General features: G+C 34.8%; 2 protein-coding genes across 4 annotated transcripts in view; one reads left to right on the top strand and one right to left on the bottom strand.

Annotated features, from left to right (window-relative positions):
• ETHR (ecdysis triggering hormone receptor) overlaps positions 1 to 26,520 on the top strand; it is a 275,804-nt gene that overhangs the window by 76,940 nt on the left and 172,344 nt on the right. The window lies entirely within an intron of this gene.
• LOC141480643 (uncharacterized) lies at positions 10,573 to 14,350 on the bottom strand. Of its 2 annotated transcripts, none has more exons than XM_074170827.1 (2): positions 13,925 to 14,350; positions 10,573 to 13,303 (listed from the first exon to the last, which is right to left on the bottom strand). In XM_074170827.1, the coding sequence occupies exon 2, from the start codon at positions 12,458 to 12,460 to the stop codon at positions 11,048 to 11,050; it is 1,413 nt and encodes a 470-aa protein (XP_074026928.1). In that variant the 5' UTR covers positions 12,461 to 13,303; positions 13,925 to 14,350; the 3' UTR covers positions 10,573 to 11,047. Both variants share the same exon structure in this region, with proteins under 2 accessions (XP_074026928.1, XP_074026929.1).

The raw sequence follows: 26,520 nt of genomic DNA, 5'->3' as shown, positions 1-26,520 counted from the left end.
ATGTTGGACGACCGGGTTCACCGAATCCTCAGGGAAGATGACGACGACATCCGTCTAGCTTCTGTGGAAGAGCTGAAGGGATACATCAGGGCCGCAAAGCCCAAGAAAGCCCCGGGGGTCGACTCAATAACTAACAAGTTGTTGAAGAGGCTCCCAGACAATTGCGTCGAATGTTTACTGAACATCATAAACAGTTATTTGGCCCTCAGACACTTCCCCAGAAGGTGGAAGCATGCGATCGTCGTCATAATCCCAAAACAGGGTCAGAACCCGCTGTTCCCACAGAACTATGTTCCGATCAGTCTACTGTCGTCGGCGGCTGAGCTGGCTGAAAGAGTTGTTCTTCGAAGGCTCAACGAAGAAGTTGAGGACCGAAATGTCCTGCCTGATGAACAATTTGGCTTCAGGAGAGAACACTTCACTGAGTTACAGGCTCTAAGGCTGGCCAAAAACACCATCAAAGAGCTTAATTCCAACAAAAAAGTGCACATTGTGCTACTTAACTATCGAAGGCCTTCGGCCGTGTTTGACACGAAGATCTTCTGCACAAATTAAACGCGTTCGACCTGCCTCGGGACCTCATCCGGTGGATTGGGTCATTCCTGAAAGACAGGACATTTCAGGTTAGAGTAGAGGGATCTCTGTCTGATAACAGAGAGATCCTTGCTGGAGTGCCACAGGGGGCCGTGCTCTCTCCGACGTTGTACTCACTTTACACAAGTGACCTTCCGAGGCCTGAGCGTGTGAATATATCTCTGTACGCCGATGACACGGCTTTCGTCTCATCTTCCTCGGGTCGAGAGCTCGGCGTCGTCTACATGCAACGTGCATTGGACGACCTCGAGCGTTGGTACCTTGATTGGAAGATCCGAGTGAACCCGGAAAAGACTCAGGCGATATCCATGGAAAGACTGAAATCTTCTCCGGCCAAAAAAGTGAGAATCTCTGGAAGAGAGATTGACTGGCAAGCGCGGGTAAAGTACCTCAGTTTCCTAATAGATCGTAGGCTCGCTTGGAACCCGCACATAATGAGCGTCAAATCAAAGATCGAGGGTCGGATAGCACGTCTGTACCCTCTGATCAACAGAAGATCTGAAATGAGTCTTAAGAACGAGATCACCATCTATAATACGATGTTCAAGCTTGTCATGATGTATGCTTCAGGCGTCTGGGGACAAGCGGCGAAATATAATATCTCCATTGTGGAGGTATTGCAAAACAAGTTAATGAGGATGATTGTGAATGCTCCTTGGTTCGCGCGGAATGAAGCCATCCGCAGAGATTTGCAGCTGCCTTCTATTCGACAGTCCATACAGTCGAGAAATCAGAGAGTTTATGATGGTGCAGAAACTCATGAAAACCCATTAGTTAGGGAAGCTGAGGATTATAATGTAGACGACCCCTTCCGATATAGAAGGCCCCGATACTCTGTCGAATGAGGCTCCTATGTTCTCCGTTAAAAGATGAACAATTTTTTCATCCAACCCACCCCAGCCAGGTAGGGGTAAACCGTGAAGGGCGGTACTGATGTTTGAGGACATTCATGCCATCATACCATCAACACTCACCATCAGTTATGACCCGTTATGATCAGTCCAAAGGGTAAGGGAGTCAGGCTCTAACCTGTTTGAAATCAAGACGACGTGCAGGTATTCTACTCATAACTTTCTGAGTTATTGTACTGGGAGTGACACTACTTTTGTTATTTCCAAAACAATGGATCAAAAACAATTTTGTGTTTTGATTTTATACTGCTTCTTGATGGGAAAACTACCATTCAAGCGAAGCAATGTCTTAAAAAGTGTTATAAGGACTCCGCTCCATCAGAACCAACATTTAAACGTTGGTTTGTTGACTTCCAACGTGGTCGTAGAAACACCGATGATATGATAAATCTCTGTTCAAAGTGAACGTCTTGCTGATTCTGAGCAGGGCTTGCCCATCGAGATGGTTGCATCGATATGTGATAATGGATGGAACATGGATTCATCACTTCACTTCGGAATCAAAACGATCGTCATCTGAGTGGACAGCAACTGGTGAACCTCGTCCAAAGCGACTGAAAGCACAACAATCGGCTGGAACGGGTATATTGCCTCGGTATTTTGGATCTGCGTGGTTTTATATTCATCGACTATCTTGAAAAGGAAAACACAATTAACAGTGAATATCATAAAGCTTTATTGGAGCGTTTGAAGGCCGAAATTGCAAAGAAACGGCCGCATATGGCAAAGAAAAATGATTCGTTTTGTCAAGTCACAAGTCAACCAAAACAATGGCAAAATTGCATTGATGGGGCTTCGAATATTGTTTCCACCTTCACCATATTCTCATGGTCCAACAACTTTTTTCCACAGACCTCAAAAAAATGCTCACTGGTACGAAATTTCACTCAAATGAAGAGGTTATTGCTGAAACTGAGGCCTCTTTTGAGGAAAAAGATGAATCGTTCTACAAAAGTTTCCTTTCTTAGGCTCAGGACTTTTCAGCTCATGTGCTTTACTACAAAGGTATTTCCACTATTTACAGTCATTGATTGATTTTTACAGAAAGTTAACTCAGTCGTCAGTAGAATTCAACTTTAAAACAGCACGAATAGAAGATCTACTGCAAAAACAGAAGACCTAGCAACATTGAACATGATGCTCTTCTCCCTTCTTCTCCCTGGCGAAATTGTAAATAACAATATGCTAAATACTACAGAATTATCTTCTATTCACGCACAAACAAACACAAATTTCATAACCTCAATTGTTCTTTATGCGGTCGGTAGCCAGGCGGTTTGACGCGGGTGCTTTGTTCACTCATCATTTGTTCACGAATTGACTGCCGTGTTGCCCGGTGGTTCAAGCCCTAGTGTGAACGATCGATTGTCATTTGCTATCGTCCAACCCGTGTTAGGAATCACACGTTAAAAGGTAAGACCTCGTTAATCCTCAGTTCGCACAAGTTTCTACTTCTGAGGGTTGTTGTTCGTAGGGGTGCTACAGCTGGTTAACGGAAAAACAGATTTTTTTTAAACAGATAAACCCAACAAATTAAAAATCATGGAAATCGATCCAGCCGTTCTTAAGTTGGAAATGGTTCAACTAACATGATTTGGCGACTTTGTTTCATATATTAGACGTCTTATGAAGACAACAATTTCTTGTGGAGAATTTTTACTACGTATTGTCCAACTCGTGCAAGTTATCGCACGATAACAGAAACGACCTCTTTAATCTTCGGCTCGTACAAGTCTCGAACTCTGAGGGTTGTTTTTAGTGAGATGACGACAGTTGCTCAATGATCAAATTATGACAGAGGCTTCATTGATTTAAAAGGAAAACAAAAAGACTATTTTTTACTCAACTTGCCATTGTCCTTGATAGTCACTTCTAATTCAAAAAATCATTCTCAGGTTCATATGAGCTAAACAAGTTTTTTCGATCATTCGAATAATTGTTCCTTCTTCAATTTTTCGCAAATACAAATTGAAACGGACATGCCCTGTCAGTTTTTCATTCTTTCAAAAAGTAACATTCCACTGGAATCAATCTAATGAGTCACATTCCATCGAAACCGTTTTTAGTTCAGTTCGATGAAAATGATATGCCATGGAATTATCCCACGTCAATCACTTACAAGTATAAGCTGAATTGTTGCTTTATTTATACCGACTTAACCAAGTGATAATATAAATCCATGTTTATATTATTATCTGGAATCTGCGTTATAATATGTAGATATAGTGAAATGCATGAATACGTCCAAGTTCAACATCTAGAATGATTCATATATGCATCTGCACATATTACCATGCACTTCATTAGTATTCGGATGTTGATGGATATCTGAGTATATTTATACATACCTAGGCTAGTAGAAAAGTGTGTATGTTTATGAAAATTTCAAGTATGAAAGATAACTTTGGAGAACTGAAAAAGTTGCCTCTTGAACATTAACACCTGGAGTGTTTGTATTTAAAAATTGTTACTCTGAATTCCACACAACATATATTGTTATATGAATCGTGACTTGGAATCTCTCCACTTTTCATTTTTATTTTCTTTTTTCATTTCTTCATTTGTATTTATTCAATTGTTCTATTTTTACTTGTATTTTATTTCACTATTATTTTATTTCAGGTTCATTTTGATTAATATGATTGTTATTTTCAGCTATTCATTTTCAATTCTTCTTTTTTAGTTGTTTCAGGGATTTCAAATCATTTTATATAGAAGACTATGGAAGTCCGAACTAGTGAAATTTATATTTATAGGTTTTCAAGTCAAGTTTACGCAGCTTTCTCTAAGCCTACTTGAGTATCCCAGAAGAGTAGAATGAAATCAAAGCTTTAATTATATTTTTATATCTATATCTTATTATTCCAGAAACTTCTCTCAATTTCAATGTTTAAGGAACGAAATATGCAAACTACCTCATTCTGTTGATTAGAATTTCAATATTGATCGCAACATTTTTGGAGCTTATTGGTAACATGGTGTCATTCTCATGAACATCTCAGCTTTAGTGTTGAATATTTGACAAATATCTATTTGAGAAATATATTTCAACCAGTTGTCATACCCAAACAGAAGACGACTCTTGATAATTAAAACCAACTTACTATCTCTCTCCACACTACTTATGTCGTCTGTCACCCTTGTCATTGTTATCAACTTATAATGTTCTGAGTTTTAAGAATATACAAACACTTTTGGCAACTGAAAGATGCAACTTTGTACATTTTGCGCTTGAACAACGACATTTAGAAGACTGCACGGGTGCGACTCGAGAATCAACGAGATCTTATATTTCAACGTGAGATTCCAGGTACAGTGGATGAATTTCAATTTTTCAACAAGTTTTCTTAAATGTTGAAAATACTTCTGGTATTTGCTTTGTCAATCATCTGAAAATAGCACGGTTTTATCATAACCGTCATGTTCTAGTTGTTATTCTCAAATATTCAGCATACGTTCATCGAAATATATTTTTGTTGACTTTAATGAAATGAATAAAAACACTTTTGTCTAATTTCCACTAGTTGATTTCATTTATACGACCGGTTTCGTGTTTAACCCATTATCAAGTATAAAACTGTAATTCGGTTATATCGGAAGTTTTTAGGTAAGATAGAGGGACAGGTAGTTGAACGAACCAGGGTGCCAACTATAAAATTCAACACTCGAAATTATAGGGATTGTTAAACTTATAAATTCAAGAGTGGAGACCTACATAAATCGAGTTGCTCGTTTAGAGGTATATATTTCAGGTATTTAATTGATTTGTTAATTTCCATGGTTTCTCACAAATTCGGTTTTTTTCCTTTATAACATATATGTGAGATGTTGAGGTTATCTTTACTTATGTTGTGTTTTAATTTTTGAAGATGTTCATACATTGTAGATACGTCAAAATTTCTACCGGTTTTGCCTGTATATACTGCAGAGCATTCGCAACACTCTATTCTATATATACATGATTGAGAAGGTTCTCTGAACTTGTCATTTCAAAATTTCAATCTAATTTTAAATTAAAAAAAAATACCTTACCTCCAACCAGAAATATCCAGAATCTAATATAATGTTTGTCAAAATTAATATTGGTGATGAACTATCTACATCCAGATGGTTAAAAAAAAACATCATTTGAGAAAAATTGCGTATAATCATTTTTCAATGTATTTTTCGATATTATTGATTGATTGATTGAAATATCCTTGAGTGTGATCCTTGAAAAAATGAGTAATGGCAAATATTGAATGCAGAAATCATTTTTTTGTGAAGAAATAATTTTTTGTTTGCCTTTTTGAAACCACGCCTATCTTTATTAAAATAAATTTGGAGACCTAAAACATTATGTGGTATATGTTTTGGAGACAACTATGAATAACATTTTATGTGTTGCCTCATTGCTTTTGATAAAATCTACCGCAGTCGTAGTCGAAACGTTGGGAAGGAATATCAGTTTAACATGACCAAAATATCCGGAAAGTTCATAAATGTTCAAAGTTCGGAAATAAAAAAACGAATCGAATGAAAAACCAACATTTGATTTTCGGCAATTCTGGAGGCATACGCAGATTTTAGCCTCCGAAATTTGAGCTTGATTATTAAATACGATAAATTATAATAGTACATTTTTCTATACCTGTACCTAGGAATTGAACAAGGGCGCCCTGTTTTGAAGTCTGATGGTTTTATAAAATATCTCCCTTGGATTCTGGTGGTAGCATTTCTGGGACTGATTCTATTTCAGAGAGGAACATTGTTCTCGAGAATCTTAGGAGACTTGATACAGCTAGGATGATTTGCTGTGATGTAGTATCAACAAGAAAATATATTTGGGAAAGAACGTTTTTGGCTTTCTATAATTCAAGTATTACCCCGTATGAGCTTGTTCTCTCCAAATCAATCTGACCTTTCCCACTAGTGGTTGGTTCTTTCTTTGAAACTTCATATCAACGTGTAGGAATGAAATTCATTTTGAGATTTTAGATCCTCTGTACATATGAATTGAACAACGGCGCCCTGTTTTGAAGTCTGATGGTTTTATAAAATATCTCCCTTGGATTCTGGTGGTAGCATTTCTGGGACTGCTTCTATTTTAGAGAGGAACATTGTTCTTCTAAATCTTAGGAGACTTGATTCAGCTAGGATGATTTGCTGTGGTATAGTATCAACAAGAATATATATTTGGGAAAGAACGTTTTTGGCTTTCTACTACTCCATCTTGACACAAAAAAATGCGGAAATCTTCCAAAGAAAGGAAGGAAGTAATCAATTTGAAAATAAGTAACTCTATACATGGATGTGTAGATCATGCCAAGAAGCAACTTTCAGACACAAAACTGAAAGAAAGTCCTCCTGAAACAAATACTTTCATACGATTACACGAAAGAAAAAAATTCCATGTAAGTGCAATTTGTTACCATTCATCTGAAGTAGAACTCCTTTGAATGATATCGAATTTTATTCCATAATGAATGTTTGGAATACAAACTGAGTAGTGTTTCAGTGTTCATATGAAAGTATTCGTTTATTCGTTTCGAAATAATTTTTTTCTTTCGTGTAATTCAATGTTTATATGAAAGTAGCTGTTTCAGGAGGTCATCCTCCAGTTTTGTGTCTGAAAGTTGCTTCTTTGCTTGATCTACACATCCATGTACAGAGTTACTTATTTTCAAATAGATTACTTCCTTCCTTTTTTTGGAAGATTCACACATTTTTTTTTTTATCAAGATGGAATTGTAGAAAACCAAAAACTTTTTTTCCCAAAAATGAATCACTCCTAAAAATATAATCGTTTCAATTCAATAATATATCCTTAGCTGAGACGTAAAGGGTTTTTCTGAAAATTGTATGTGTATATGTGTATTGGTTATATTCTGGAAGCTTTCAATTCGGAAATACTTTCATTATTACCTTTGTTTCCAGAATCTTGGATATTGAAAACCTGACGAATTTATCTCGTGTGTGGTTGCCTTACACCAGAATTTCAAATAAATTCACAAAAAATAATGTATTTCATTTTGAAGAAGTGTGTGGTAGCATTTCTGGGACTGAAAATATTTCAGAAAGGAACTTGAATCATGACAAACTTAAAATAGGTAGGATCATTTGTTTTGGCGTGGTATCACTGAGAAGTTAATATTTCTTTGTGGCAAGATACAATTTCATTTATAGTCATCGGTTATTGGTTTGGATCCGGCTATTGACTCCACTGCGCATTTGATGTGTAACAAATATATGCCTCAAAAACTTTGTCATAGGTGGTTGAGTCAATCGGCTTTTCGTGCTAGAAATCGCATCTTGAAGGATGAAACTGTTTTCACTGTTAGATGAAATACAAACACTACAGGAAAATCCTTAAGGCGCTTTCAGAGCTGATTTGAATCGCTGGAGATTGAATCTATTTGGAAAAACGTTCTCAGGAAATTCATTTCACATAAACGCAATTCTCCAGATGAAAGAGTTCTTAAACAGTGAAGTTCTAAGTGTACTGAGTTGAATCTCGATACGATCAGCAGCTACAGTTCGTCGTGTATTTCTGATATGTACCGCTCTTGGTGGAATCAAATGTGCCAAGTCACTTGAACTCTTCCGGTGAAAGTATCTATAGAAGAGAGACAAATCTCTAACCTTTCTTCGATAATCCAGGCTCTCGAGGTGGCAAGTGATGTTCGGGTCTTTAATCAGGCGGATGACTCTTTTCTGGATGGAATCCAGCAACTTCAGGGTATGTTTGGTTACAGAGCTCCATATATGAGAACAATACTCCAACGAAGGTCTGATCTGAGCTTTATAAAGCATCAAAAGTTGCTGAGTATTCAAAGCTTTCGAAAAGCAAGCTCTGTAATTCCAGCGACATGATTGTGCCAAGATATATTGGTGTCCATTTCAACCCCCAACAGAAAGCGGAATTGTCTGCTCTGACATTATTATATCCGGTTCGGAGACATTTATCAATAAAAAGATGGTTGGAGACAATATGGAACCCTAGGGAACACCAGCGTTGATGGTGAATGTATTCGGGAGATATCCATCGACAGCCACTTGCAGGGAACGTTCTTTCAGAAAGCTGAATAGCCATACACAAAAATGATCCAAAAAGCTATAGCATCCAAGTTTGGCCAGCAAACTCTCATGCTACACACGGTCAAAGGCCTTAGAAATATCCAGCGCAACAGCTCTTGATTCTCCATGTTTCTCGATTGCTTTATTCCAAGTATGGGTGACATACGATAGAAGGTCGCTTGTTGATCTTTCAATATTGATGATCGCTCAAGATGTTGAAGTCTTCCAAATATTTAACGATATGGTGGTTCAAGGCTTCCTCCATAACTTTCGATATCACTGATAGCAAAGTGACTGGTCTATAGTTATTTGGGAGCTTTTTTTGCGCTTTTTGGGAATAAACAAAACACGAACAATCTTCCAACAACACGGAAAAACCCCTTTCTTGTAAAACAGGTTGAAAAGTCTGCAAAATACTGGTGCAAGTTCATTTGCGCACTTTTTGAGTAGGATAACGGGCACTTCATCAGGACCAAACGCCTTATTGATATAGAGCTGTTTCAAAATTCGCCTGACTGGACGCTATTGAAAAGTAATTTTCGGCATTGTGGATTCTATTGTGGGAATAGTGGGTGGTGCCTTTCCCAGAAAATCGACTGTGGAATGAGACGAAAATTGTTCAGCTAGTAGGTTTGCTTTTTCTAGGGCTGTTGTTTCAATTGAACTATCCGCTTGAGGGTCGCCTTTGTTATAATGACAATAGTTTTTACGAATGCGACTCATTTAAGAATACCTGTATTTACTAACATTACCATTGGCTTTTTTCCACATTATATTTCGAACAGTGAAGTTTATATATTTTTTTTCAAATACAAAGATGGATGAACCCTCATGAAACGGCTTTTCCGAGAAGGCATACATACATACGTATAAAATCATAAAATTAAATGAAATATCATAGGTAGGTAAAACTAACCACAACCTACACAATTTTTTCAAAAAGTTGAGGTAGTAGTAGAGGTTTTTTTCATTATTCCCGACAACTTGTAGGCCGTTTGCGTGGAAGATAGGAGTTAAAGTTCATTGGAAAATGTAACAACACTATACGAACCCATGAACTTTGTATAGTATATTTCATTTGGTATAGTATGAAAATGCAGTCTCCTTTCCGTGATGTAACTTACTGACGATAACGTTTTTCCGTATACCCAATTCATCAATGAAATGGGTCAGTAGCAAATGTTCCAATTATGGTTCGAAAGCTGTGAGGAGTTTCACACTGAGAAAGCCATTAGCGATACATCCTCAATCAATAAACACTAACTCGTCTTTCCTTCGCTTTCAATATTCATTTGCTTCATTCACTTATGTATTCTAGGCGACAGTTTAAAAACCTCAAGTGACATAGTTATTTGCACACACTTCACGGTATTATATATTTTGGTGGATGAGGAAAGATTTCAACCCCGCCTTATTTATACACTTATCAGAGACACATTTCATTTCATGGAAAACTAATTGCGTATAGGTGATGAAGACATTAGGAATTTCATATAAATCCCTTTCAAATTGTACATGAGAGTCATTTTATCGTGATTTATGCATTACTAGCGGCTTCGCCCGCGTGGATATGGTTTGTCACGGTAAGTTTCATATCAGACCATTTCAAACAAATAGTTACAATATTATTTTATTAACTCAAAACTCCAGATTTCCAACTTCAAAACTGACGTAATTCAATATATTCTTCAAACCCCTATTTCTCCCCCTTGGGGTTGATTTCCTTTCCTGATGCTCATTCACGCTATACAAAGAACCCACCTGCATATTTCAAGATTCTAGGTTCAGTAGCTTCGACTGTACATTGATATGAGAGTGTTGGTCAATCAATAGGTACCCACTTATATAATATTGAATAGCGTCAGCAAAAAAAAAACTGAAAGGATTAGAATGAAATACACTGGTAATCCTTCTAATCCCACTCCTAATAATATAATAAATGCGTAAAGTTTGTGAGGATGGATGAATATAATATATGTATTTACGTTTTCCACTTCAAATGTAAGTCGGTATATCGCTACCTCAGAGCAACAGTGGGGCATCTACAAAACATGCTAGTTTCGGTAATCAGCAATTGAAGTTTTTCACTTCAGATAATCACAAATTGCTTCTTAAGTATACCCTAATTAAAAATGAAAAAAATACTAATATGCTGTGTGATAGTTCTTGAAACAGTGTTTTGCCATATTTTTTGATTTTAGCATTAATTATAGTTATAAAAAAATAAATAATAAGGTTTGACAGGGATGTCTCACTGTAACACTGGAAAATCTAACTTTTTTAAGATCATGTCTCAACGAATAAAATACATTATTAGCCTATTTAGGACTAACTTTGTACTGGTAATAAGGTAAGGGTGAAATAAAATAATGTAGTCAATGGTACAAAAATGATATTATTTTTATTTCTTTTTACAACTTTTATTTTCTCAAATTGAATATAAAATAGTATTATAATTATGCCTTGTTCTCTGTCTTTTTCAATGTTTATGTTTCTTCATCACTGTCGGCAGCTGGTAAGACCTTCTTTGAGCTTTTTAAATTAAAAAAGAATTGGTGATGTGCTTTAGGAATTAGATTTGCTGAGCACAATGAAATTAGATCTTTTCTTTTATTTTCTGTGATAGAAGGTGATTCTGTGTAAGCTTTCTTCAAAACTATCTCCGTTGCGCTTTTCCTTGATTTTCTTCTTATGTCAATTTCTTTGAAACATTCATCCTTATAAGATGTCTTATAAAAAATAGAATATTCATTTTGCTTCCTTAGTTCGACTATCTTTACATCGTTCCATGTGCATTTCTCATCATCTGTGTTTAGAGAAAAATTTTTACCAAAATCTTCAGACAACTTCTTCCAATCATAAAAGTCCGATGTCTCCATTTCTTTCACATTATAGGGCTCCCCCGTCTTTTTGGAGGTCTTAACAAGCATGGATATTTCACTAGGAATGAAAATGGGCCCACTTTTCAATATTCTTTGCTTTTCTCTTTCAATACAAGAATGAATATTGTCTGCTTCATTTTCTGTGTGGCCGGCTATTAGGTATTTATGTGTAATAGTTTCTATTTGCATGGTTTGAATACAAAATAAGTACATAGCAAAAACATACCTATTCTTATTTTGTGACACAGTATTATCACTGTAAAATATCAAATTCTTCTTGTCTTTACAGTGGTCTTTTATGAATTCATAAACACAGCTTGCAATTTCCACACCGCCTCGGTTTGCAATGCCTTCATGCCACAAATAGCAATAACCTTTTCTTTTTGAAGTTTCTTTTTTTGAAATATCGGCTACAGTAAAATTATACGCATTCAATTTTGATTTGTAGTAGAATAGTGATGCTTTACCCTGTGGCAACTGGAAGACAGCTTGTAAATCATACACTGCTATAAGATCTTCATTAGTACATTTTTCTTTGTCCTTTTCTTTTTCCAATCTTGAAAGTGAAACTTCTTCTCTGTGCTTTTTGTGTTGATCTTCTTTTTCCATCTTTTCTTCATCACTCAAGAGTTTGTATTCCTCGCATTTTACACATAAATCTTTCTTTGGCTTGAAAAAGCTTATATTAAATTTAGTATTAAAAATCGATTCATACAAGTGTTTTTTTACATAGTTCAAGCCTTTAGCTTTGTTCTCTTCTTCGTACAGTCTGTACATCATTGATAAGTTTAGACCACCCTCTAAGTATTCCTTTTTAGTTCTTGACCTACAATAGTGAGACTCAATGCGAGGGAAACTATTTATATGCTGAAATACTGATTCTAATAATGCGTCTTCAGTTTTTTTTTGTTTTCCATGTTTTCCCCTGGAGTCTTCTCCAGTGAAACCATTAATGTCACTCTTTTTCAAAACAGTAGATATGAAGTTGTTAGAAATAGCAAATGTAGATTTGAACATTGCTTTACATACACGCTCTCTTCTACTATCAACCTCAAGGTAAAACAATGTGTTACATTTACGAGCAGTTGGTGATCGCCCATCATCATTGTTGGAAGAAGAAATGAGTTTTGATATGTAATCTCTTTTCCGCGTTATGTCACACAGATTGTAAAATTTTTCAAATATTTCCTTTCTACATGTATTCGTAAATTTCACATTACAGCTTAAAGTACATTTATCAGTACGACATGGCAAACCTAAAACCTTTTGCTCATGATGTTTACCAAGTCTTGACACGTACGCTGCACCGGAATTAACTTTTTTTTTTTTTTAAATTACGTGCCCAGTCCGCCTCATTCCTTACACGCTTTCGAGTTAGCTGCTTAACAGGGCCAATTGTATTTTCAATTGGGTTCTCATCTGTTCGCACATCAGGTAAATCCTGTTGAGGAACATCACCTCTAACACTACTGTCAGATTCTGAGTCCGGGACATATTCTGGATCGTTATCACTGTCATAAAAAAGATCTTCAATTGAATCAATGTTATCAGGGTTATCATCATTTAAATAATCCAATTCACTGTTTACTTTCATGGGTTGTAATAGTTCCAAGTCTAAACTTCTCAAACTGTAATCATGGTCGATGTTACTGGTACTTGGTATTTGTTCAGTGGTTGTCGATTGCTCAGCAGAGTTATTATTTTGAATAAATTCATCCAGGAACATATCATCCGGTTGATTGCATGCTAGAGTACTGCATGTTGGCTCACCAGACATATCAGGCACTGCTTTACTTTGCTCTAGAGGTCTCGTAGTAGTAGAATCACCAACATCCAGTAGTCCTGGTCTGATTTCACCATCTGAAAAATTGAATGGTATTGTAAATACAGTGATGGAAAAAAGTATTTGCACATCATGTTTTTATGAATAAATGAGTTCGAGGAAACAAAAAACTTCGCTTTCCTTTGCAAAAATGAAAAGTACATTTATTAAAAATGAGAAAAACCTTTCGTAAATAAATGGCACGACTTCATAATGAAACAAAAAAATTTAAACAATAAAAGCACTATGAAAAAAGTATTTGCACACTTGGTCTACTTTGACTCACAATTTCTGTTTACTTTTGCATTAATCCTCCTGTGTCCATAGGTTTGTTTACTAATTTATCTCTAATCGTTTATTACCAGTATTCTCTAATCTTTCAATCAGTTTCCTTCAGTCATTAGACAATTATCATGCCAAAGAGAAGTGAACTGTGTGCCGCGACTCACGAAAAAATTATTTTACTGAAGAGCCAATGTACTTTTCATTTTTGCAAAAGAAAGCGAAGTTTTTGTTTCCTTGAACCAGTTATTCATAAAAACGTGTTGTGAAAATACTTTTTTCCATCGCTGTAGCTTGGATTAATTAACATCAGTAAGGATACATTCTTAAATCTTAGGTTATGTAACACCTACTTTACAAGTAAAACTTGCACTTACCTTTCATAAGTTTGATTCTTGTTTCATCTTTATCGGCCAATTTTCTACAGTTCTTCATTATTTTCAACGTTCTAGATGAAATCATGGCAACAAAACAAAATTAATGATTGTGCTAATCAATGAAAAACATACGGTACGTTAGAGAAAGAAACACAAGAGTAGACGTAAACAGAATAAACAAAATAAAAAGCACAGAGGAATACGAGGGCAACACTGAGACAACTCAGATATCCCACTGTTTAACTGAAATATAATTAAAAATCAATGGAGTGTTACACCAGGATATCTTTTCTATTCGGTTTAATATTAGAGTTATTGGAAAACCCACTGTTGCATTGAAATCTACATCTGCAATATACTTGAACACCATCATAATCTTAAAACACAAAAAATGGAAGATGTCCCACTGTTGCTCTGAGGTAGCGATATATATATAGATCGTGACCTGGAATAGCACATAGGGTAGGTTCCCACGGTAACGCGGGTGAAACAGCGCGGAAGAGCTGGTATTGAATAAGTGGGTACCTATTGGTTGACTGGCACTATTTGTTTAAAATGGTCTGTCACGAAACTCAATGTAATGTAATGTAACAGTAACTATAAAAATATGCGATAATTGAATTATGTTACCTACATTCGCAAAACTGACACAACCGTCAACGACGTCAGCCCTCACGCATTCGGGTCACGTTCTTGGCGATGGCGCTTAGACCACCTCTCTCCCCCGCACAGAGTCCCCTGCCATCTTACAGTAGACGCGACGCATAATGGTTTACTGCCCTGCATCAAGTTAATCTTATCGTAATAACTTTTGAACGATTATTCCAAATTAAAAAGGTTATCTATATTAAATACTTGAAATAACAACTGTATCAATTTTTACTACAATTTGATAGATTCTAAAATGTGCATTGTAAAAAAAGTTTCCAATTCATTGAATTTATGGCTCAGTATTTTGATATAGCGGCTACCACATGATATATGCTATTGCAGACTTTCATTTACAACTATTTTGGAATTAACAATCATACGTTACATTATCTGCATGTAACTCCAACGGTATAGGCAGCGCACGCCAAAATAGCTCTCAGGGAGCAAGAATTTTTCCGACTCACGTTTAGGCGTGACAGAGCCACAAACATACATACATTTATCTATCCTCACAAACTTTCATATTTATCATATTAGTATAGACTATAGATTACTTTCACATGAGCCTGCCCATAAATCTTCGTTATCTGAAATGTATGTCCAAAAATTGCTACCCTCCACAATAGGTTGTTGGTAATTTTGTTAATCTCGATTAAAAAAAAACATTATTCGTGGTTTGCTTAGTAACGGTGTTATATATCATATCCAATGAGCAATCCAATTCCGTGATGGATTCGAGTACTCCGTCACTCAAAAATATGTTTAACTACATTTAGAGCGTTACGAGCGTCTTCTATTGTACATTCACGTTGGTTAATTTCTCTTCCTTCTTCTCGCTTTCTTTCAGATATTCGTTAGAAACTGGCAATATTAATGTTACGATTTCAGCAAGTGAATTCCAAAAACGGATAAATTACCATTAAAGCCAAAACTCCCTAGTAGATTGAATTCTTCTGAAACTCTATGCCAGGACTCAGCAAGCTCTACGGGTGGAATCAGCAAGTTCTACATGATACTCCGAACCCAGTCTTCTTGAAGCAGTTTGTGATGGTTTTTTCTCTGTCTTGATTCCAAGCTTTAACAACCATCCACTTGGATTGTAACATGTAAATTATAGATGGCGTTTTTTGTTCAGTATCAGTAAGAAACTGTATGACAACTTTCTTTTTATAGTGAATTTTGAAGCTTCGAATAATGCCTTGGTCTAGTGGTTGAAGCTTTGAAGTGGTATTTGCAGGCACACTTTATTCAGTTGTTTTTTAAATTACTGAATGTCAAACAATACTGATTGTCTTACGAAAAATTGAAGTTTGAACCTGCTGAGATATGAATTCAATAGTGAAATTAAATGTAGATAATGAATGTAGTTCGTTATGTTGAAGTTATTGAGGTAAATGATACTTTCAGTTTATATTTTGCAATGATTAAAATTCATTTTGAAACTATTTTCGACAAAAGTTTTCGTAATGTAAAAGCATAACTCTTACAAAGGTTCAGGGGATTTCAAAAAATTCGTTAAATCGAGGAAACAATATGGGTCGTATATTGTATACGTATACGTATATAATACAATATATACGATATTTTATAACCAACTTCATTGAAATATGGATCCACGCCGTTCGTATCTGAACAAATCTTTTGTGAGTAATCTTACTTATTTCACAAGAAGTTTCATTTCGAGAAAACTTGAAAAAACTCGCATCTCAAAAAAAAATAAACACCAACTGAATGTTCTGGAATTTTTCTTCAAATCAACATTAAAACTCAAGTTAGTCATCTACTAGATTTTCGTATTATACCTCTGTAACTTGGTTCACTCAAATCTTATGAAGTTTCAATGTTTATGGAAGGTTGTTCTTCCGGAAATAATGAATGAAACGCTAGGAAGTATCTCACGTTCTGATGAATCCTCTTGTATCATAACTAGATGAAGATTACCCATCAACACGAGTTGAGTGGAACCGTTTATCATGTAGGATCTCACAATTAAATTCCACACCTCATCTCCTCGAAAATCCTTCTGGAAGTTAATTCTACAAGGATAACGTCCGCCCACGCACTTCCTGCCACTCGTATCTCAGTCTATCTCTTGCTTTTCCTATGTTTTGAAGCGCGACGGGAACAGACTACGTATGACGTCCACTTATGGATATCGTCACGGAAACATGAAGTTTTACGTTAATTTGCAGACTATCGGTCTCTTAGGAGTCGTATACCATTTCAAACGTAACGGTTGCGATGTAGGTTGTACATAACTATCTTGATACCTACGATAATGACGTCAAAGTTACGCGTACCATGAACTTTTAAACATAATATGAACAAGGAGGCTAACTGCGGTAAATACTTACAGTTGAGACGATGGAAAAATGCACATGCATCATCAATTTGTGCATCTGATATAAGTCGACAAACTGACATAAACTGCCACTGCTACTGCTCAAACATCTAATCTCTGGACCAACTGATAGTAAAAGTCTCATGTTACGATTTTGAGTTAATTTCATTAAATTATTTTTTATTTTGTAAAAACATATTTTAAATTTCAGTTTTCAAATTCAATAAATGAATTTAAATATTCCACGTTTGTTTGAAGGTGGTCGACAATGTTTCGTGGTGTATTTCATCAGTTCGTATTTCAATCATTGTCTAATATAATTTAAATTGATTTGAAATTTCTGCCTTCGTCCACAACGACGTATTGGTGAAGAGGACCGACATTAAATCGGGAAACATCTGTATATCGAAAACCCACTCACACAGGACAGTATCTGAACCAGAAATCCAACCACCATTAATCGACTGAGAGAGAAATCATCAAGACTCTACTAGACCGTGCCTTCGGGCTCTGTAATACAAAGGAATGTCTCGAAAGGGAACTAGGCATCATCAAAAACGACCTTCAACGGAATGGTTACTCCAGAGTGACGGTAGAACAGTTTTTAGATAGAAGACAGCAAAAGCACCACAAGGAAGAGAAGCCTCCACAACCAGTACTTGTACTTCCCTTCATCAGAGGATTATCGGAAAGGATACGAAGGATTGGGTCCAAGTATGACATCAGGACCTGCCTCAGATCTAGGAACACTATCCGTAGTAGCCTCAAGAAAACCGGGCCACCAAACGCGGACTGCGATTCCAAGAATTGCATTTACCGGATACCCTGCGAGTGCGGAGAATCATACATCGGTGAAACTAAGAAGCCATTGAAAGTTCGCATTGCTGAGCACAAGAAACACACACAGCGATGAGAAACCAACAAATCCGGATTAGCAGAGCATGTTTGGGCTCATCAACATAATATCAAGTGCGCTCAAGCTGAAATCATCCAATTAGAGGAACACTGATTTAGGAGAAAATTCAAAGAAGCCGCGTATATTTTGTCCAACAACGCATTTAGTCAAGCTAGCGTAGAGATACGTAATCAAACGAAAAACGACCAACTCCCGCCAAACGGTCATCTCCCGCTAAAAACCAATGAAGCGAAGAGAGAGAAGATGGTTTAGGTAAAAGCACTCGAATGGCCTATAAATAGTCGGATCTCGGAGGAATAAGTCCAGTTGTCACCCGAAGATGATTGTGGATACTAACAATCGAAACGTCGTGACATAACTTGGTTTGAAATATTTTAATTTTCATTTTTATTTTTCATTTTTTGTTGATAATAATATTTTATTTTCAGCTTTTATTAATATTTCAATTTTTATTTTTTTGGTTGTTGTTTGGTTTTATGTTATTTGTTTGTAATTTCAGTTTTTTTGTTCAAATAAAATTGTTATTTTCGGTTGATCTTTTTAATATTTTTCAGAAATTCCAAATCAATTTATATTATATTAGACAATGGAAGTCCGAACTGATGAAATTAAATATTCCAATATGTGGAACATTAGGAAGTGCTATTCACCATTTGAGGTTAGAATTTATAATCAGTAAAATTCACTTTCTGTAAAATAAAAAGTTTCCATCGTTTATTACAATTATTTGTGTGTACTTGAAACCGTTGAAACTCATCAGAAAACAACATGTGAGCAATGAGAACTGGCAAAAGGTCTTAAAGTCACAAATGAATTACAAACGACCTACCTTTGTTCTTCTATCTCTCTTCGAGTACAAACTGACATCTTCTTGGTTCACAAAATCATTCTGTTTGGAGCTATAACTTTTGTAAGAAATTCTGACAAAATTCTCCTGATGATGGTCTTATCCGAAAAGTTCAAAATTTCATTTTGTACTCTATCTTTTTAATTCGCGAAGATATAAGAAATCTAATTATTCTTTCTGACAGGAACTTTCAATGAGCTATAAGAATTTTTTCATAGAACTTTTGTACTGCATTATATCAAATCTAAAATTGAAATGTCAAATACGATCTTGTAGATTTATGACAATTTCTGAATAGATGTATTTCTTTCAACATCGTAAAATTGAATCATTTCCCATATGCCTAAGAGTTATTTAATGATCATCAAACATTTTGTAAATTTTTATCACGAACCTGATAACCGTAAGAATATAAGCCATGTCTTTGTATGTACTACAGCTGATTCCAAAACAATTTTTTGAAACTCAAAAATAAGTAACAAATATTCCCCAAAATATATCAGCTGAAGTGGAACACAAATTTACACATTCATGATATTTGTACCAAAGAACATGTCGGAATGAATATTATTGGTGTATGTTATTGTAAATCATATAGGCCAGAAGTCTAAACCCTTGAGGTTGAGCAAACGTCAGAATTTTGCTAGATCTCTATGTATTGTATTTCCTAGTCTGAATTTGAGCAGTGTAAGTAGTTCAAATCTGAAGATCGATTTGACTACCTGAAGTTTTGTAATCTATTTGAAGTAATTGATTTCACTAGTTCGGAGTTCCATTGTCTAATATATAAAATGATTCGAAATCCCTGAGACACCTAAAAGAGAAGAATTAAAAAATTAATAGTTGAAAATAACAATTATATCAAGCAAAAACCTGAAATGAAATAACGGTGGAATAAAATACAAGTAAAAATAGAACAATTCAACAAAAATTAAATACAAATAAAGAAATGAAAAAAGAAAATAAAAATACAATGTTAAGAGATTCCAAGCCATGTTAGTTCACAACGTTTCGATTGTTGGTATCTACAGTCGTCTTCGGGTGATGACTGAACTGATTCCTCCGAGAGATGACTATTTATGGGTCGTTCGAGTACTTTCACTTATCCCCGCTTTCCATTTTCCGCTTCACTGGTTCAGTGGGAGATGACTGTTTAGTGGGAGTTGGCCATTTTTCGCTTGATGATGGGTTTCCATACGTTGCGTATCTCTACGCTAGCTTGGCTGAATACGTTGTTGGACAACATGTATGCGACTTCCTTGAATTTTCTCCTAAACCAATGTTCCTCTCTGTGTATGATCTCAGCTTGGGACCACTCGATGTTGTGTTGATGGGTCCAAACATGGTCTGCTATTCCTGATTCGCTGGTTTCCCCTCGCTGTGTGTGTTTCTTGTGCTTGGCAATGCGAACATACAATGGCCTCTTAGTTTCACCAATATATTTTCCGCACTCACAGGGTATCCGGTAAATGCAATTCTTGGAATCGCAATCCGCGTTTGGTGGCCTGGTTCTCGTGAGGCTGCTACGGATAATGTTACCGGATTTGAAGCAGGTTATAATGTTGTACTTGGAACCAATTCTTCTTATCGTCTCCAATAATCCTCTGATGTAGGGAAGTGCAAGCGCTAGTCGTGACGGGTTCTCTTCCTTGCGAGGCTCCTGCTGTCTTTCAGCCAAAGTCTTTTCTACCATCGCTTTGGAGTAGCCATTCCGTTGAAGATCATTTTTGATGATGTCACCTTCAAACAAATGGAGTAATAAAGTTTTGAATTTTCAAAAGTTCTTGTAGGCACTGTTTTTTTTCAATAACTTCAGAAGTTACTTTTCTACTGTATCATGGAGAATATCTGCGAGACTCATTTCTGAAGTCAAGAATATTCAACAGGTAATTGGTCAGTATTCAAATCGCATTATACATTTCTATAAAGTTTGCCGCTCGAAATCATAATCCATTTTATTTTCATCCAATGAAAATTCATTGATTGAACTAACAATAACATTGATATCATAGTGAGAGCAAAATAGTGAACATCTTTTTTAACTAGCGAGTAATTGTCTCTAATAGTTGCAAATTCGTCATCATCAGATTTGATAATTTGCCATTTTTGTTAGGTGTTGAATCAACTCGTTTATGTTCAAAAAAACAGTATTTACTTTTTTGTCATCGAAGTTAATGTTATAGAAAAGAATATTGAAATCACAATTATAGTTTACACTCATCAAATATACTGTTAAATGTTTCAAATGAATATAAAAACTTCAAATCACTTGCATTTATAGTCGGTCGTACATAAATTTAGTACATCAGAATATAATCATCGAACAAAATATCAAACCCTACAATATCAATATCTGGAAAAAAACTCTCCAGAATTTCAACATCAAATAATATCTTGCAAACTTGCTTTTCACTACAATTAATTTTACATCTCCTGCCGATTATCGTCGCAAAGTGGCGATTACACCTATGGAGTTTATAATGGAAAAAAAATTCAAGTTACACTTTATTTGTGAGATTTACACTAAACAGTTCACAAAACCACAACAAGTGTTTCACTATACAATAGCTTTATCAGGTATGTTCAGTAATGGCGCAGTCGTAATGAATAAGTTTTCGTTTATATCTAAACTCTGGTTGAATTATTATTCAAATTCAAATTTATATATTATATAAAGCACCAACCATATGGAACTCAGTTAGTATGAAGGCAGTTGATGAAGCTATTGTATAGCTAAACACGTGTGGCAGTTTTGCAAACTGATTAGTGGAAATTTCATAATAAAGCGTCACTTGAAAACGTTTTATATTTTCATCAAGTATCGGCAAATTCCATAACTTTTGCATTATAACCTATAGCGTTTTGATGATAACGACTCAGTTTAATGTTGGTTCCTAGTATTCTAATTGGTTTGAATCAACGATTTTCGGACAGCAATCAACATTCTTGATCCACGTAAACAAGAAACCGACCATAATTATTCACCAAATTAAATATTTCTATGTACCAAGCTATAATCGAGAATGGCAATACTGGATAGATAATAATTCTAGACCCTGTATGAGCACACAAAAGAAATGATTGTCACGAACCTTTCAGCGATTCATATAACGGTAAATACATTTGGGGAAACTAATTTTATTGATGCCACGACATTGTATGCAGTTACCACCTGTTAGATTAAATTCTTTTCCTTACCCTCTACGGGAGACTCCACCGCTATATTGAAAAAAATGCATCATATGTCATTATCCATAATCCACGGCAAAGGAATTTTCTTTGATCCAGACAAATATGTTGAAGACAATGAAATTATTTGCGGTGTAATGGAGCCGCATCGAATGAAATTTCTTGACAGGTAATTTATACTGGTTATTCACAACTTTTCAGACTCCTTTATGCCGTTTGATGTGCAGAGAATATTCCGAAGGAGAATATGAATTTTGACTTCAATTAATTACACCGAAATAAAATTATGTGTCTAGTGTGTATTGTATGTGAATAATTCATTCAGAAACTGACTCTCATTTTGTAATAATAATCATCTCACAGAAACATGAGCGTATTTGGAAATATATCAGTGTTCTGTGAAACTATTGATCTCTAATGAAACATTACCTATTGATTTTATTATTTCGGTTCTTTTAAATTTTTTGTTATTTTGAAGGCAGTTATTTCAGTTGATCAAAATATTGTGCTTTTTGCTGAAAAAAGTATAAAAGAACATTAACTGCATATCTTTTTACGAAATCAAAATTCCAAATCCACTTGGAATACTTCAAAGATTCTTGATATCCTAAGGAATAATAGAAATACAGATATCCCTGATGGATTGAATGACGTCCATCTTATTTCAGTAGTTCAAACTTCAATTGTCTAATCCCTACTTCCCCCTACTAATAAGTATTATGAATGCGAATGTGAGTTTGTTTGTTATGGTTTCACGCGAAAACTACTCAATCGATCATCTTGAAATTTTGTACACATGTTCTTGGAGTAGACTTAGAAGTAAGATATGATCACTTTTTATTAAAAAATAAAATAAATTTTTATGTGAGATAAAAAAATTGTTTGTCAAAAAAAATCTCAAAATCTAGCTACTTTAACGTCATCTAGCATTCCAGTAATGAAATTCCAACCCTTAGTACAACACCGACGCACTGTATTCACTGTCACGACAATATCCAATCCAATCCAATTTACTATAGTTTCAGCTGTTTGGAATTTTTCTATATTTATTGTTATTCTCTTTTGTCACCCGCAAGCGAAGCCGCAGGTAAAAGCTAGTATGATATAAATTGATTTGAAATTCCTGAAACAATCTATAAAAATAAAAAATAACTCAAAATAAATATAGTTTGAAAAAACTAAAAAACACGCTTTTGAGCAACATCTAACTGAAAAGTTAAAAATATTATTTTTAAATGAGCTTGAAACAGTAACGATCGATAAATACTAGTATTTTTGTGGAGAAAGCGGAGGCGCTGGATATACAAAAAATTTGGCACAAAGCGCCCACGCTTTCTTCACAATAATACTAGTATTTTCCGTTCGTTATTGTTTTAAGCTCATTTAAAGAAAAATACTTTTAAGTTTTTAGTTCGGTGTTCTTTAAAAGCGTGTTTTTTGGTTTTTTAAACTATATTAATTTTAACTATTTAGTTCGATGTTCTTTAGAAGCGTGTTTTTTATTTTTTTCAAGTATATTTATTTATTTTTATTTTCTTTTGAACAACCTATCAAGGAGATTACGTATAGCGCCATCTGCCCGCGAATAGATCAAGCAATAATGCCAATAATTATGTCAATACAGATCCTGAGTTCGAAAGTTACAAACAAACAAACATACATACAAACAAACATACATGCATACATATGAAGCTAATATAAAGCGTGTAAAATAACAATTATATTGAGCAAAAAAAATGAAAATACAATGAAATGAAATACAAGCAACAATCTGAAATTGAACTATCAACACGAGCTGAAAATGAAAAAATTGTATCTAGAGACATTATGACATCAATTGCTTTCTTCCTTCCTTTGGAAGATTAACACATTCTTTTTTTATGAAGATAGAGAAGAAGAAAGCCAAATTCTTTATCATTCTCTCCTAAAATCATAGCCCTTTAATTTTAAACTGGATAAACATGTATATATTTTTTTGTAAGTGGAACGTTAACATTTAGAATCAGAATTCTATAAAAACTTTCTTCAGAAGTATTCACCCCAGATGAGTTTTCTAAAAAATTCTAATCCACTTTCGAAAGTTCGTTATACAGTGACAAGTAGTAAGCTTGTTTGAAGTTGAATGATCTATTATTTATGAAAGCACAGAAGAGCCACATATTTTTATTATGTGTCTGGGACTTTTCGACTTCATTTCGAAATTATGACTCAAAACTCGAAATCACTACTTTAAATCCGAAAATTCTGCTTTAAACTCAAAAATACGTTAATGCCTCACACTGGAACTGCTAATCAGTTGAAGTACCTATATAAACGTGTGATGTGATACTATTGATAATTGAATTGAACTGGCCGATACTTGGTGAAAATCGATAATAAAACTTATTACTACAGTTCATTGTATAAAGAGTTTCACAAAAACCACGACACCAGTTTCCCTATACAATAACTTCCTCAAACGTAGAATTATTTCACGCTTGTATGGCGAAACACGTGTCGAGGTTTTTGTGAAACCCTTTATAGTGAAAATCCTACAATAAACTTGTTGTTTTAATACTATTGTTTTTCTGAAAAAAGGTTAGATGGGTAACAGATAAATTTTTTCTTGAAAAAAAATTATTGTTTTGTTGCCGACGTTTCGAATTTAATTAAATTCTTCTTCAGGGCTCAAAAATTAGTTTATCCGTGTTGATAATAATACTGTTTTGAAAACCATCAGACACATTAGTTACATATTTTAAAAAAATAAATAAAATTGCAACAACCAAATTTCCGAAACAACACAAAACGACATGAAACAAACGAAATTTATCCTGGTAGCCAACCAACCTTTTTTCAGAAAAATCATTGGATCACTAAACTAGTTATCTATTGTTTTTCTCCTCAAAAAGTACCATACCTTTGATAGTTCCACAATGATATGAAATGTTCTGGAATTTTCTCGAACGTTCAGTACTATTCCAAAAAATTCTATAACATTCTAGTATATTCCAGAATGTTCTGAAATGTTGTGGAATGCACTGGAGTTGTCTTAATCGTTCTGTACTGTCCTAGAATTTCCTATCCCTTCTTCAGAAGCACACCTTTCAGGTGGAATCGAAAATCTATGACTCAGTAGATTTCGTGTAGATTTCTTTTGCAGATTCGCACAATATAACAATATTCATGTTTATTGATACTTCTACGACGTACGTTTTAGCATTTTTTGTCATCTTCAGGCTCTGAAATAATAATGAATTACAACCACAGAAAAGCAATGTAACAAAGTAGATGAATGAACAACGAAATATAACGTTCATTCTTTCTCAAACAAATAAATGAATATGAGTCGATGCCATGTTGTCGTGACATTTAAATAAATCACTAACGTTAAGAATGTCTAAGCATTCCGTTGAGGTGATTAGTCCGTGAATTAACTTCATTTCATTCCAACATTTCTCGTTTTCAAGAAATAAAACAAGATGTTGAGAGATTTAGTTTATATTACTGCGAACACCTAGAGCAATTTATTTAGAATTATTCTAGAAGTTAACTTCTCCGCGTTAACAAAATAGTCCCCAGCTGATTCGTTCATGAATGGGAATTTAAAGTTATTACGAAGTGAATTTCTACGAAATTGCAACAGACGTTCTTTTGGTTGATTTAGCAATCAAAATAACATTCTCCATTCAGAATTAACCTCCAGCTGTAAAGTAAATTCAAGTGAGTACTTTAAGGAAGCATAACATAGAGACAGTGTTCAAGCCCACCAGGAAGATACAACAAAGCCTGAGATCTGCAAAAGACAAAAGAGATTCACTATCAGCTGCGGGGGTATATCGTATACCATGCACCTACGGAAAGTTTATATCGGTACCACCAAAAGATCCATGGGTACAAGGCTGAATGAACATTGGAGAAACTGTAGATTAGGTCAAATGGAAAAATCGGCAGTAGCAGAACACGCATTTAGTGATGGAGATCATACGATAGTGTTTGCATCCGATCAGGGATACCACAGTTGGCTCGTACGGGAAGCCATAGAAATCCATAAACATACGAAAAACTACAACAGAAAAAAGTAAGCGATACTGTTCAATCTGGTAATTATATTTAGTTTGTAGAATAATATTCCACAAAAATATAAAATAAGTAATTTTTTTTATTCAACGAAAGTAACTTTTTGTGGAGGAAAGAAACAGTTTTTCAATTTTTATATTTTTCAGATTGTGGAAGTTAACAAATACCCAAAAAAGATCGATAAAAAAAGTAATTTTTCCTTATTCAAGTGCTGTTACAAAAAATATCTCATCGCTGGTCATTCAAAAAGTCAATGATTTATACTTCTGTAAAATTTTCAGTATGCATTCAGAAACTACAAATAAATTATTATCATCATAAAAAACCTTAGTATCTCACCAAAGTTTGCCACTACAGATCTAATAAGTTTGAAGACCTAGATGTTTTTCGAATATCCTCTCAGATGAACAATTATCTCAACTTTGACAATCCATCTTCACATGCTGTAAAATTGCTGAGGTTATTCATGAAGGTCAGACATCAAACTATACAGGATGTAACTGAATAAGTGTAAAACATTCAAGGAGGTGATTTCTTATCGAAAAAAATAGGATCTTTCATATAAAGAAACTTGTTAAGATACAGCCCCTTAA

Source organism: Leptinotarsa decemlineata, unplaced genomic scaffold (genome assembly GCF_025532065.1).
Source record: "Leptinotarsa decemlineata unplaced genomic scaffold, Ldec_3_MD MMD2_tig00000008_RagTag_RagTag, whole genome shotgun sequence".
In the NCBI taxonomy this organism is placed as follows: domain Eukaryota; kingdom Metazoa; phylum Arthropoda; class Insecta; order Coleoptera; family Chrysomelidae; genus Leptinotarsa; species Leptinotarsa decemlineata.
This window is presented reverse-complemented; position numbering and strand designations above follow the sequence as displayed.